The sequence below is a fragment of the Suncus etruscus genome, chromosome 5 (genome assembly GCF_024139225.1).
Source record: "Suncus etruscus isolate mSunEtr1 chromosome 5, mSunEtr1.pri.cur, whole genome shotgun sequence".
Classification (NCBI taxonomy): domain Eukaryota; kingdom Metazoa; phylum Chordata; class Mammalia; order Eulipotyphla; family Soricidae; genus Suncus; species Suncus etruscus.
The window spans coordinates 75,815,311-75,827,405 of NC_064852.1; the positions used below are offsets into that span (position 1 = coordinate 75,815,311).

Below are 12,095 nucleotides of genomic sequence, written 5' to 3' on the forward strand. Positions count from 1 at the left end.
ATTAAATTAAATAATGGATAGAGATTGTCCTGATGGAAACAAACTGCCTTGCTTTAATCCTTTAGAATTGTATTTTATTTTTATTTTATTCTTTAGAATTTTAATGCTACTGAATGGTTATTGGTATTAAGACTGAGAACAAGATTTTTTCGGGGGGGGGTCACACCCGGCATCGATCAGGGGTTACTCCTGACTCTATGCTTAGAAATCACTCCTGGCAGGCTCTGGGGACCAAATGGGGTGCCGGGGTTTGAACCTATGACCTTCTGTATGAAAGGCAAATGCCTTACCTCCATGCTATCTCTCCGGCCCCCAAGTACAAGATTTTTAATTCTTCTAAAACTCATATTAAAAACCAAAGTGTACAAAGTGTGAGCCAGAAATACAAATGTACAAGGCACTTGCCTGCATATTGCTGACCCTGGATAGATCTCTAAAACTACATATCCCCTGAGCACAGAGCCAGAAGTATTCCTAGCATTGTGTGGTGTAGCCCCAAGACTCCCTCTCCAAAAAAGGAAGTGACAGAATGCAATGCTAGTGGCTAAGAGCTACTGCATGTCATTAAACAACTTTTCCTATAAAGTTACCAGTGTGCTATTGCTCCGCCCCCCTAAAATGCATTTAAAAAAAATGGCTTAGCACTATGTTTCCTATTAGTAACACTAGAGATTTTTGGTTATTTTTATGAGAAAACAATCTAGCCTCCTTTATTTATTTTTATTTTTATTTTATTTTATTTTTTTGTTTTTTGTTTTTTTGGGTCATACCCGGCAGCGCTCAGGAGTGATTCCTGGCTCTATGCTCAGAAATCACTCCTGTCAGGCTCGGGGGACCATATGGAATGCCGGGATTCGAACCACCAACCTTCTTCACGCAAGGCAAACGCCTTACCTCCATGTTATATCTCCGGCCCTAATCTAGCCTCCTTTATAATTGCCTATTATTCTATCAAAATAAATGAGTTTGAGCCCAATGTTAAGTTCTATCAATTTAAATTTTGTATTTAATATTTATAGCATATTTTCTTTTTTTAATTTTAATATTTTTTATTTAAACACCTTGGTTACAAACATGATTGTGGTTTGGTTTCAGTCATATCAGGTGACACCCCCCCCCCCATCACCAGTGCAACATTCCCATCACCAATGACCCAAATATCCTTCCTCCCCCCCACCCACCCCTACCTGTACTCTAGACAGGCTTCCACTTCCCTCATATATTCTCATTGTTAGGATAGTTCACAATATGGTTATTTCTCTAAGCCCATCACTCTTTGTGGTGAGATTCATGAGATTGGCTGTAACGTCCAGCCCTCCTCTCTTATGTTTCTGAAAATAGTTGAGAAATGTCTTTCATTTTTCTTAAAACCCATAGATAAGTGAGACCATTCTCCATCTTTCTCTTTCTCTCTGACTTATTTCACTCAGCATAATAGATTCCATGTACATCCCTGTATAGGAAAATTTCATGACTTCATCTCTCCTGACAGCTGCATAATATTCCATTGTGTATATGTACCACAGTTTCTTTAGCCATTCATCTGTTGAAGAGCATCTTGATTGTTTCCAGAGTCTTGCTATGGTAAATAGTGTTGCAATAAATATAGGTGTAAGGAAGGAGTTTTTGTATTGTATTTTTGTGTTCCTAGGGTATATTCTTAGGAGTAGTATAGCTGGGTCATATGGGAGCTCAATTTCCAGTTTTTGGAGGAATCTCCATATCGCTCTCCAGAAAGGTTGAACTAGGTGACATTCCCACCAGCAGTGGATAAGAGTTCCTATCTCACCGCATCCCCGCCAACTCTGCTTGTTCTTATTCTTTGTGATGTGTGCCAGTCTCTGTGGTGTGAGGTGGTACCTCATAGTTGTTTTGATTTGCATCTCCCAGATTAGTGATGTAGAGCATTTTTTCATGTGCTTTTTGGCCATTTGTATTTCTTCTTTATCATAGTGTTGTCCATTTCTTCTCCCCATTTTTTGATGGGATTAGATGTTTTTTTCTTGTAGAGTTCTGTCAGAGCCCTGTATATTTTGGATATTAGCCCCTTATCTGATGGGTGAATAGTTTCTCCCAATCAGTGGGTGGCTCTTGTACCCTGGGCACTATTTCCTTCGAGGTGCAGAAGCTTCTCAGCTTAATGTATTCCCATCTGTTAATCTCTGCTTTCACTTGCTTGGAGAGTGCAATTTCCTCCTTGAAGATGCCTTTAGTCTCAGTGTCATGGAGTGTTATACCTACGTGTTGTTCTATATATCTTATGGTTTCAGGTCTGATTTTAAGGTCTTTAATTCATTTGGATTTTACCTTCGTACATGATGTTAACTGGGGGTCTAAGTTCGCTTTTTTGCAAGTGGCTAGCCAGTTGTGCCAATACTACTTGTAGCATATTTTCTTGATTAAATACAATAAAACAAGGCCGGAAAGATGGCATGAAGGTAAGGTGTTTGCCTTGCATGCAGAAGGACAGAGGTTCGAATCCTGCATCCCATATCGTCTCCCGAGCCTGCCAGGAGCAATTTCTTAATATAGAGTCAGGAGTAACCCCTGAGCACTGCCGGATGTGACCCAAAAACAAACAAAAAAATACAATAAACAAAACAATAAAATATTCTCTAGAATATATTCCCATCGTCTATTTGTTCTCTTGATGAGAAGTAAAAATAAGATTACTTTTGGAAGTAAATTTCCATAACATATCAGAACGTCATCAAGTCTACAAATCATTAATAAGGTGAAAATTTCTTTAATGACTTTTCCAAACTTTTACTAAATATACAGTGCATTAGATATATATTTTACATAGGAAAATCTAATTACATTGCTCTTCCCGTTATTTCTACTTTTTTTTAAATTTTAAGTAAATATAATGAGGGTAGTGGTAGAGGTGAAGTATCTTAGCGAATAAGTTCCAATTTGACTTTATAAGTTTTCCTGCCAATGGAAACTGACTTCCATTTATAACTTGAGACAATTATGCTCTATCAAAAACAATTTCAGTTTACTGTACTTGAGGTTTTCTGAGTGAACATTTACTTGGGTGCTGTATTAAATATATTTGGTCCAAAAATGTATTCTAACTCTAACTTAATCTTTTGTTTTGTTTGGGGGGGGTAGGACATACCAAGCAGAGCTCAGGGGTTACTCTTGCCTGTGCACTCAGGAATCACTCCTGGTGATGCTCAGGGAACCATAGGGGTTGCCAGGGATTGAACCCAGGTCAGCCACACATTGGAAAGTGCATTAGCCTCTGTACTATCACTCTGATTCTTCACTGACTTAATCTCTTATGAGAACATTAGGAATTCTAAGAGGGGCCAGAGTGATAGTGCAGCAGTAGGGCATTTACCTTGCATGTGTCCAAACCAGGACACCCTAGGTCAATCCTGACAACCCATATGGTCCTGTCAGGAGTGATTTCTGAGCGCAGAGCCAGGAGCAACCCAAGTGCTGCCAAATGTGGCCCCAAAACAAAATAAAAAAATTCTAAAAGGTTAACTGCCACTTTACTATGTGTGTGTGTGTATACATATACATACACACATCAATTTTAGAAATGATTTATTCCATTTAACTTTACAAGTTTGGAATGCGGTAGGGAATAACTTCCAGCATTTAAAAGTTCAACAAAATTAATCAACATAGCAACCTAATTTTCTCAATTATAAACATATCTAAACTTTTACAAATTCCTGTAGAAAGATTCCAAAAAATTAATCAAAGATGTTAAAATGTAAATATCTGTTATATGACAGGTATTTCAACCTTTGTTAAGGAATAAGAACTTGTAACTTATAAGAACAAACAGGTATTGCAATTATAATAAAGCTTTATTTATTAAATTTTTTTACTAGTACAAAAAGCTTAAATTTTCTAAATAAGATATAAGTTTAGAATTGTGTCTTAATGAAAACAATAGTAATTTCTTAGGTAACTAATTTTGGATGCTTACATTCCTCCTGTTTTACCTTTTTAAAAAAATGAGATCACTGGAAAATATAAATAATACAATGTAATATAGATAATTTTATCTCTGATGTGTTTCAAGCCATCGATTGATGGCCATTTTTAGAGTCCTGTTTGGTGTAAGTACTAGTGAAGGAAGAACAAGATTTGTCATGGGACTTGTACGTTTCTTTTTGCTGATCCAATTTTCCATTGCTTCCTTTTCATAAGAATATCCATCTAGAAAAAAATACACATGTTATTTCTGAAATGTCAAAAGAAGTTACTAAATGAGTTGGGTGTGAACTCTGCTGCTAAGGTCATTATTTTAAGTATTATTATTATTTTTTTTTTTTTTTTTTTTGGTTTTTGGGTCACACCCGGCAGTGCTCAGGGGTTACTCCTGGCTCTATGCTCAGAAATCGCTCCTGGCAGGCACGGGGGACCATATGGGACGCCGGGGTTTGAACCACGGACCTTCTGCATGAAAGGCAAACACCTTACCTCCATGCTATCTCTCCGGCCCCAAGTAGTATTATTTTTACTCGTAACATCTTTGCCATAGTTACTAAATTTTGAGACATGTTAGCATTGCACAAATTACCTGGAACAGTATCATTTTAATCTCCTAGTATTTTACTTTTCTTCTTGAACTACTATAGTTGAGAAAAGGAAGAACTATTTAAAGAAGTTGAAAGGAAAGAAGCCAGGGAGAGCGAGAGATAAATTGCCACATTAGTGTTTTAGCTCTCTGTATATTATTTGACCAGAAATGAAGAGTTTAGGATAACTTGGCAAAAGTTAACCAATATATTGAAGAGTTAGAAAAGATACTCAGAATGGGGCCAGAGAGATAGCATGTAAGTAGGGTGTTTGCCTCTCATGCAAAAGGACAGTGATTCAAATCCCAGCATCCTATTTGGTCCCCCGAACCTGCCAGGAACGATTTCTGAGCGTAGAGCCAGGAGTAAACCCTGAGCTGCCGGATGTGACCCCTTCCCCCCAAAAAAGATACTCAGAATGGGGCCAAAGAGATAGCATGGAGGTAGGGTGTTTGCCTCCTATGCAGATGGTGGTTCGAATCCCAGCATCCCATATGGTCCCTTGAGCCTGCCAGGAGCAATTTCTGAGTATAGAGAGCTAGGAGTAATAACCCCTGAGCACCGCCGCCGGATGTGACCCCCCCCCAAAAAAAAAGAAAAAGGAAAAATACTCAGAATATCAAAGACTTTATTGCACTAAGGACTTAACAGCAAAGGGACACATAATGGGGAAAAAAAGGAATACCAACTCATATCTTTAATATTTGTTTCAGGGCAAAAATCTTAACCTGTGTGTGCAATCATTTTTTTCTCACTGCTTTTATATTTATACTTGGAGGTTTTTTTTTCCCTTAAACTGGACACCTTAGCTCTTAATTACATTTACACATAAACCTGTTTGCTTTAATCTAAAATGTGTGCCATGGTTGAAAATTAACAATGTTAATATGCTACTAGTAGTAGATTTTTCTCTTAGATGCTATCACTAGATAGCCCCAAAGAGGATATCTAATGGGAATATTATTTGAAAAAAAAAAAAGCATCTTGTTGCAGCTTGATATACATCTTGTTTATTTGCTTTCATTTTATCCTTATTTTCAGGGATTCGTTTTAATTGCAAATTTTGTAAGTGGTTTCAAAGTAAATACTTTAAAGCAAGGTGCATCCAGAGGATTTTACTTCTATTTGACCCTGTTTCCATCCTTCACATGTAGATAATCATGCGTATTTGTTTTTGTTTAACCTTTCTGAAAAGTGAGCAACTGGGCTCATAGAGTACATTCTTACATGACAGCTAGCATGATATGCACTCTGCTTTGTACTTGTCTTTCAAATTTTTAAAAAATGTCCTCTGCAATACTCTCTATGAACATCTAAGTCAGTGATGGCTAACCTGTTTGAGCCTGAGTGCCCAAACTGCCACACTTTAAAACCAAAGAATTTCCTCAAAAGTGACAGCACATCAATTAAACTTTAATAACAAGATTTTAGTATCTAAAAACTATGCTGCACGTACATCTTAATTGCGGACCTTCCTACGTGCCAGCTGCAAGGTCTTCACGTGCCACTGCTGGCACTCAGGACATAGGTTCCCCATCGCAGATCTAAAATTTATCTGTTCTTTGCCTTTTACAACTAGTGCTGCAATGAATAGTCTTATGTAGGTGTAGATTCCAGAAGTAGGATTGCATATTCATAGTATATGTATGTAATTCTGCTTGTTATACAAATTCTACTCTATTTTTGCTAACAATAAAAATACTGTTTTCTCTTGCACCTTACCACCAGTATGTTGTCAAGCTGGATTTTTACCAATTTCTTATGAATATTGGTATCAGATTACTTTATTATGAGGAAAATAGAACATGATGAAGAGACAGTGGCTTTTTTTCCTAATGAACTAATATACATTTGACACATCTTTCTATTAGATTTTATAGAAATATTTTTAACCTTTTTGTTTTTGCTTTTGGGCCACATCTGGTGATGCGCAGGGGTTACTCCTGCTATGCGCTCAGAAATCATTCCTGGCTTGGGGACCATATGGGACACTGGGATTCGAACTACTGACTGTCCTGGGTCGGCTGTGTGCAAGGTGAACACCCTACTGCTGTGCTATCACTCCAGCCCCTTTTAACCTTTTTTGTTTGTTTGTTTGGTTTTTGGGTCAGGGGTTACTCCTGGCTGTCTGCTCAGAAATAACTCCTGGCAGGCACAGGGGACCATATGGGACACTGGGATTCGAACCAACCACCTTAGGTTCTGTTTTGGCTGCTTGCAAGGCAAATACCGCTGTGCTATCTTTCCAGACCCTTTTAACGTATTTTTAATATAAGTCTAACCTCCATACATTCACAACTTTTTCCTTTTCTCTTGTGATGAGAATTTTTTTATCTTTGTGTATTGACCACAATTCTGGCAATCCCAATTTGTTTTCTGTCTGAACTTGCTTGTTAATCGTTTTGACACATTTGAGATTAAATAGTATTGGTCAGTTTTTACTTAACAGTGTCCTCAAACTGATGAAGACAAAGAGGATTAGGCAGTATAAGGAATGGCCCTAAGGCAGGGATTGCTGGTATGGGACATCGTTCATAGGCCCAGGATATGTCCAGTACCTTGAAAAACCAGGACACCAGAAGATAATCATCTCAATATCCTAATCCTTGTTTTATTAGACCTATCTGCTTTAAACTTAATGAAAAGTACTCACTATTCTTTTGTTTAAAAGATGTAAAAGATGAAAGACTTCTTTCTCTAGAATCCTGCTTGAAGGCCCCTTCCATAATCCAAGAACTTCCCTCTTTGCCTTTTCCATCTCTTAAATCTTTACTGAATTCAGCCATTCAATCTCTGGTCCTTTGCTTTCAGTTTTGACTGCTTGAAGACCAGAGAAACTGTGCCACTATAAAAAGATCTATCCATTTTGTAAATGTCAGGATTCCCTTTTTAGTAGTTGAAGTACATTCTCTTGTATATTTTATTCATATATCAATGGAAAGTTAGGTTGTTTCTATAGTTTGTTGTTGATGTTGTAATATGGGGGACACATATGTCCTTTCAAGCTATAGGAATTGTTTCCTTCACATAAAAATCTGAAGTGGAGCAGACAGATTATAAGGTAGTGCTTTCTTTGAGGCATCTCTATACTTTTTCCCAAAGGAGTTGTACCAATTGACCTTCCCATCAATGTTAAGTAGCTAGCTGTCCCACAAAGTTTGCTTGCCTAACAGTAGTGTGAGTTAATCTCATTGTGGCTTTGGTTTGCATTTCACCAGTGATTAGTGCTGTTGAACCACCTTTTCAGTATCCCATCCCTCTTTTTGGTAGAGGCTCAGAGCTGATTCTCAGGGATCACTCCTGGCAGGCTGAGTGCTGAAGCTGGAACCCAGGTCAGCTAAGTGCAAGGCAAATGCCTTACCTATTTTTCTATCTCAGTGATCCCCATTGGGCTTTTTTTTTTTTTTTTTTTGTGGTTTTTGGGTCACACCCGGCAGTGCTCAGGGGTTACTCCTGGCTCCATGCTCAGAAATTGCTCCTGGCAGGCACAGGGGACCATATGGGATGCTGGGATTCGAACCGATGACCTCTTGCATGAAAGGCAAACGCTTTACCTCCATGCTATCTCTCCAGCCCCCCCATTGGGCTTTTTAATGATGTTGGAAACAATGACTAATATCTGAGTCTACTGCTTTTGGGTTTTTTTTTTTTTTATTTTGTTTTTTTTGGGTCACACCCGGCAGTGCTCAGGGGTTATTCCTGGCTCCAGGCTCAGAAATTGTTCCTGGCAGGCACGGGGGACCATATGGGACACCAGGATTCAAACCGATGACCTCTTGCATGAAAGGCAAACACCTTACCTCCATGCTATCTCTCCGGCCCCTGCTTTTGTTTTCTTCTATGAGTTTTATGGGTTAGATCCTATATTCTATATTCTATATCCTATATTCTAGTCTTGAATTGTTATCTTTGTGTATAATATAATAAGTAGCCTATTTCATTATTTTCACATGCTTTACAGTTTTCCCATACCATTTATTAAAGGGAATGTTTACCATTACTCATTCTTGATTCCTTTGTCATAAGTTGACTACATGCACAGGCCAATTTCTGTTTTGTTTTTTTTTTTAATTGGGGGGGTTAGTTCACACTTGGTGGCACTCGGGTTACTCCTGGCTCTTCGCTCAGAAATCACTCCTGGCAGGCCCAGGGGACCTTATGGGATCAAACCGGGGTCTGTCCTGGGTTGGCCATGTGCAAAGCAAATGTCCTACTGTTGTGCTATTGTCTGGCCCCTGTTCAGTTGGTCTGTGTATCTAGTCTCATGCCAATATCATACTGTTTTTGGTTTCTATAGCTTTGTGATATAGTTTAAAATCAAGAAGGATGGCTTTGGTTAGTATAAATAGGTTAGGAATTACTTTAATGTAAAGAATTATTGTTATTTGTTTTTTATATAGTTATAAATTAATTTTTCTTTTTATTTTTCCTGAGGTTTCTGCAACTTTAAGAATTCATTGGTTCTTACTAGCCATCTATATGTCTTCCTTAAATAAAAATGAATCAGGGGCCAGAGAGATAGTACAGTGGGTAAGGCACTTGTCTTGCGCACAACTGAAAGTCATTTGAATCCTAGCGCCCTGAGCACAACTGGGTATGATCTAACCTCTCTCCCCACAATTTTTATTCAATTACTTGCCTATTATTGGATTGTCATACTGGTGTTTTTTTGAGCAAGCATATACCCAATTTTTATTTATAAATAAGAGTATAAAAAATCTCATGCCTATGCCACACTTGCTAGACTATGAAAATAAGTTTGCTTATTTTACTATGTCAAATACTGAGTTCAGTGACAGCTAACTTGTTACAAGGCTAAATCTGAGTGGCACACTTTTATTCATTTCTTTGCTGCATTCCATTGTAGTAATATTTTATCAATGTCCCATAGTGCTAAAAATATACTCTCTTACTTTGAAGTGAAAGCTATGATCAAGTCTAATAATGTATTTTTCTAACATTGGGACTTCATAACTGCCTTTTATTTTAGGGATTAAATAAGGCAAATTGTTTACTGAATTTTTAAAGATCATACGTGTAGATTTTTTAATTGAGCTGTTTTGGTGTGTTGTTTAAAAGACCTACCATAAATACTCTATTGATTCCTTAAAGATAAGCTCAAACAGATTGTTATCCCATTAGTAGTCAGTTTATTCACGTTGAATAGCATTCCTTTAAATGTTTTCTTTGCCTGCTATGAGTTGTCAGATTCTAAAGTTACCACTGAGCAAAATGTCAAAACATCCCACTCTGTGCAAAGACTTCCTACTGAAGAAAAGTCAGTTATCCTAACTACAGATTTATTGCTTTCCATGCATGTTGTCAGTGAATTTGGGATAATCAACAGTTCTATATTTGCAACAAACATCTTGAAACACTTGATAAAGAAAGCAATACAAAGGATTATCACCACTTCCCACCAGCCTCTTTCTAATTCACAAATATTTTTTAACAAAAGCATTTACAATTTATATTAATAACACTCCTGGTATATTTTGTTTGAAAACAACATATCAACCAGAAATAATGTTTTTTAAAAATTGTATTATTTGCTTCAAACAAAGCAAATGTGACTTTCTCTGAACCAAGATGCTGACTTGACAAATCAAAGAGTTGTACAAATAGTTTTAGAAGTACAGAATTTAATAAGCTCCGCTCAATTTTGTTTGAATCCAGATGGAAAGCTTCTAGAAAATATCAAACCTAATAATGCTCTTGAGATTAACTTCAAGTGATTAAACAACCCCATGTTTTCATTTGTTGCCACTGCACTTGACAAAGCAAGCACAGCACCTCCAAATACGTGTGCTATTCCTACAGGCACTTCTTCACTTTGTGAGTATTAGAGATCATGAGATCTTTGCAGGATATGCTAGCTCAGTTACTTGGTGCCACAATCTTATGAAGAACCGAATAACTTTGTTTTTTTCTGTGTAGGAATGCGTTCTTTTTTTTTTGGTTTTTGAGTCACACCCGGCAGCGCTAAGGGGTTTCTCCTGGCTCTATGCTCAGAAATCGCCCCTGGCAGGCACAGGGGACCATATGGGATGCCGGGATTCGAACCACCATCCTTCTGCATGAAAGGCAAATGCCTTACCTCCATGCTATCTCTCCGGCCCCTCTTTTTTTAAAATAAAATATTTTTATCTACCGTATTTGCCGGCATATAAGACGACCCCCTAATTTTGCAGTTAAAACATAGGTTTAGGCCTATGTTTTATCCTGTGCTGCAACTGTATGTACCACAGTGAGCCAATCACAAGAAGCAAAGATTCAAAGGTTATACTGTAATAGACTTCCTCTCTGACTCTGGCCAATCTAAGCAGGCTTTTTTACAGTGTAGATTCGGGACCAGAACATTGTCTAATTTGCATGCATCAAAAGCCTGCTTGGATTGGCTGAGTTAGAGAGGCGGTGCAAGCAAGGCATCTGCCTTGCCCACGCTAGCCTAGGACTGACCGAGGTTTGATCCCCTGGCGTCCCAGATGGTTCCTCAAGCCAGGAGCAATTTCTGAGTGCATAGCCAGGAGTAACCCCTGAGAATCACTGGATGTGGCCTCAAAACAAAAATAAATAAATAAGTATAAAGAAAATGGTATTGGAAAAAATAATAGTCATGGGTTTTTTACTTTCTGAGGCATTACATGTAGTAATAAAAATTAAATAGCTAAAAATATATTATTTGGATTTTCCATAGAATAGTTAAAAAAATACAGGCTAGAAGGGAAACAAGGAACTTGGAGGTATTACTCTGTTTTCCTTTCAATTTAATTCAGTTATCTTTTCCGAGGGAATACCTCGGAAACAAATACAGAAAGGCTAAAAATAAATGGATGTTAACTCTCCCAGGATTAAGCTGATGGAAAAAAAAAAAACCTAAGCTCAAGGCTTATTTACTGTATGATTTCCAGTAATATGCCTACAAAATGACGAATAGATTAGTTAAACAAGAGCCACCAGGTGATGCCTATAGTAATTAAGAGGTTTAGAACTAACGATAGCATCACTGTCAATGCAAAATGTTGCCAGGGGGAAGCAGGCAAAGTATGTGAGATAATTTCTTAGCAACTGTATATCCACAATTACTTCAATAAAGTGGGTGATCCCAGGAGCTAAAATGAAAGACACAGAATATTAAAACTAGGAAGCAATTAGAACTCTACACTTTTATAGAAACAGATTCGACCACTATGAAAAGGATACTGCTAACAGTAATGTATGTGTGCTCATCAAAAGAACAAGGGATATGGTAGCACTGCTACAAGTCAACAATGACCAGCCATTAAGTACAATGACTAACCTTACATTCATGTGCAAAACATCAGCAAGTGACACAAACTTGATGTCTATTGAAAGAAGGTAGACCAAAAGATTTTTTATATACTTGTGTAAAAAAAAATTTGAAATGGGTGACGAGAAGCAAAAAGTAAATGTCTGCAGTTATAAATTTAACTTGTGGTAGGAGTAATGTATAGCATCACCAAAATAGTTAATGCTTAATTACATATTTGAAAGTTGGGGGGGGGAATCTTATTTTTTTCTTGTGGT

General features: G+C 37.5%; 1 protein-coding gene across 1 annotated transcript in view; it reads right to left on the reverse strand.

The window, feature by feature from the left end:
* Positions 1–3,916: 3,916 nt before the first annotated feature.
* WDSUB1 (WD repeat, sterile alpha motif and U-box domain containing 1) overlaps positions 3,917–12,095 on the reverse strand; it is a 51,325-nt gene continuing 43,146 nt past the window's right edge. The window contains exon 11 of the mRNA XM_049773123.1: positions 3,917–4,185. Coding sequence (XP_049629080.1) covers positions 4,028–4,185 — 158 coding nt within the window. The 3' untranslated portion in view covers positions 3,917–4,027. The remainder of the gene's footprint in view (positions 4,186–12,095) is intronic.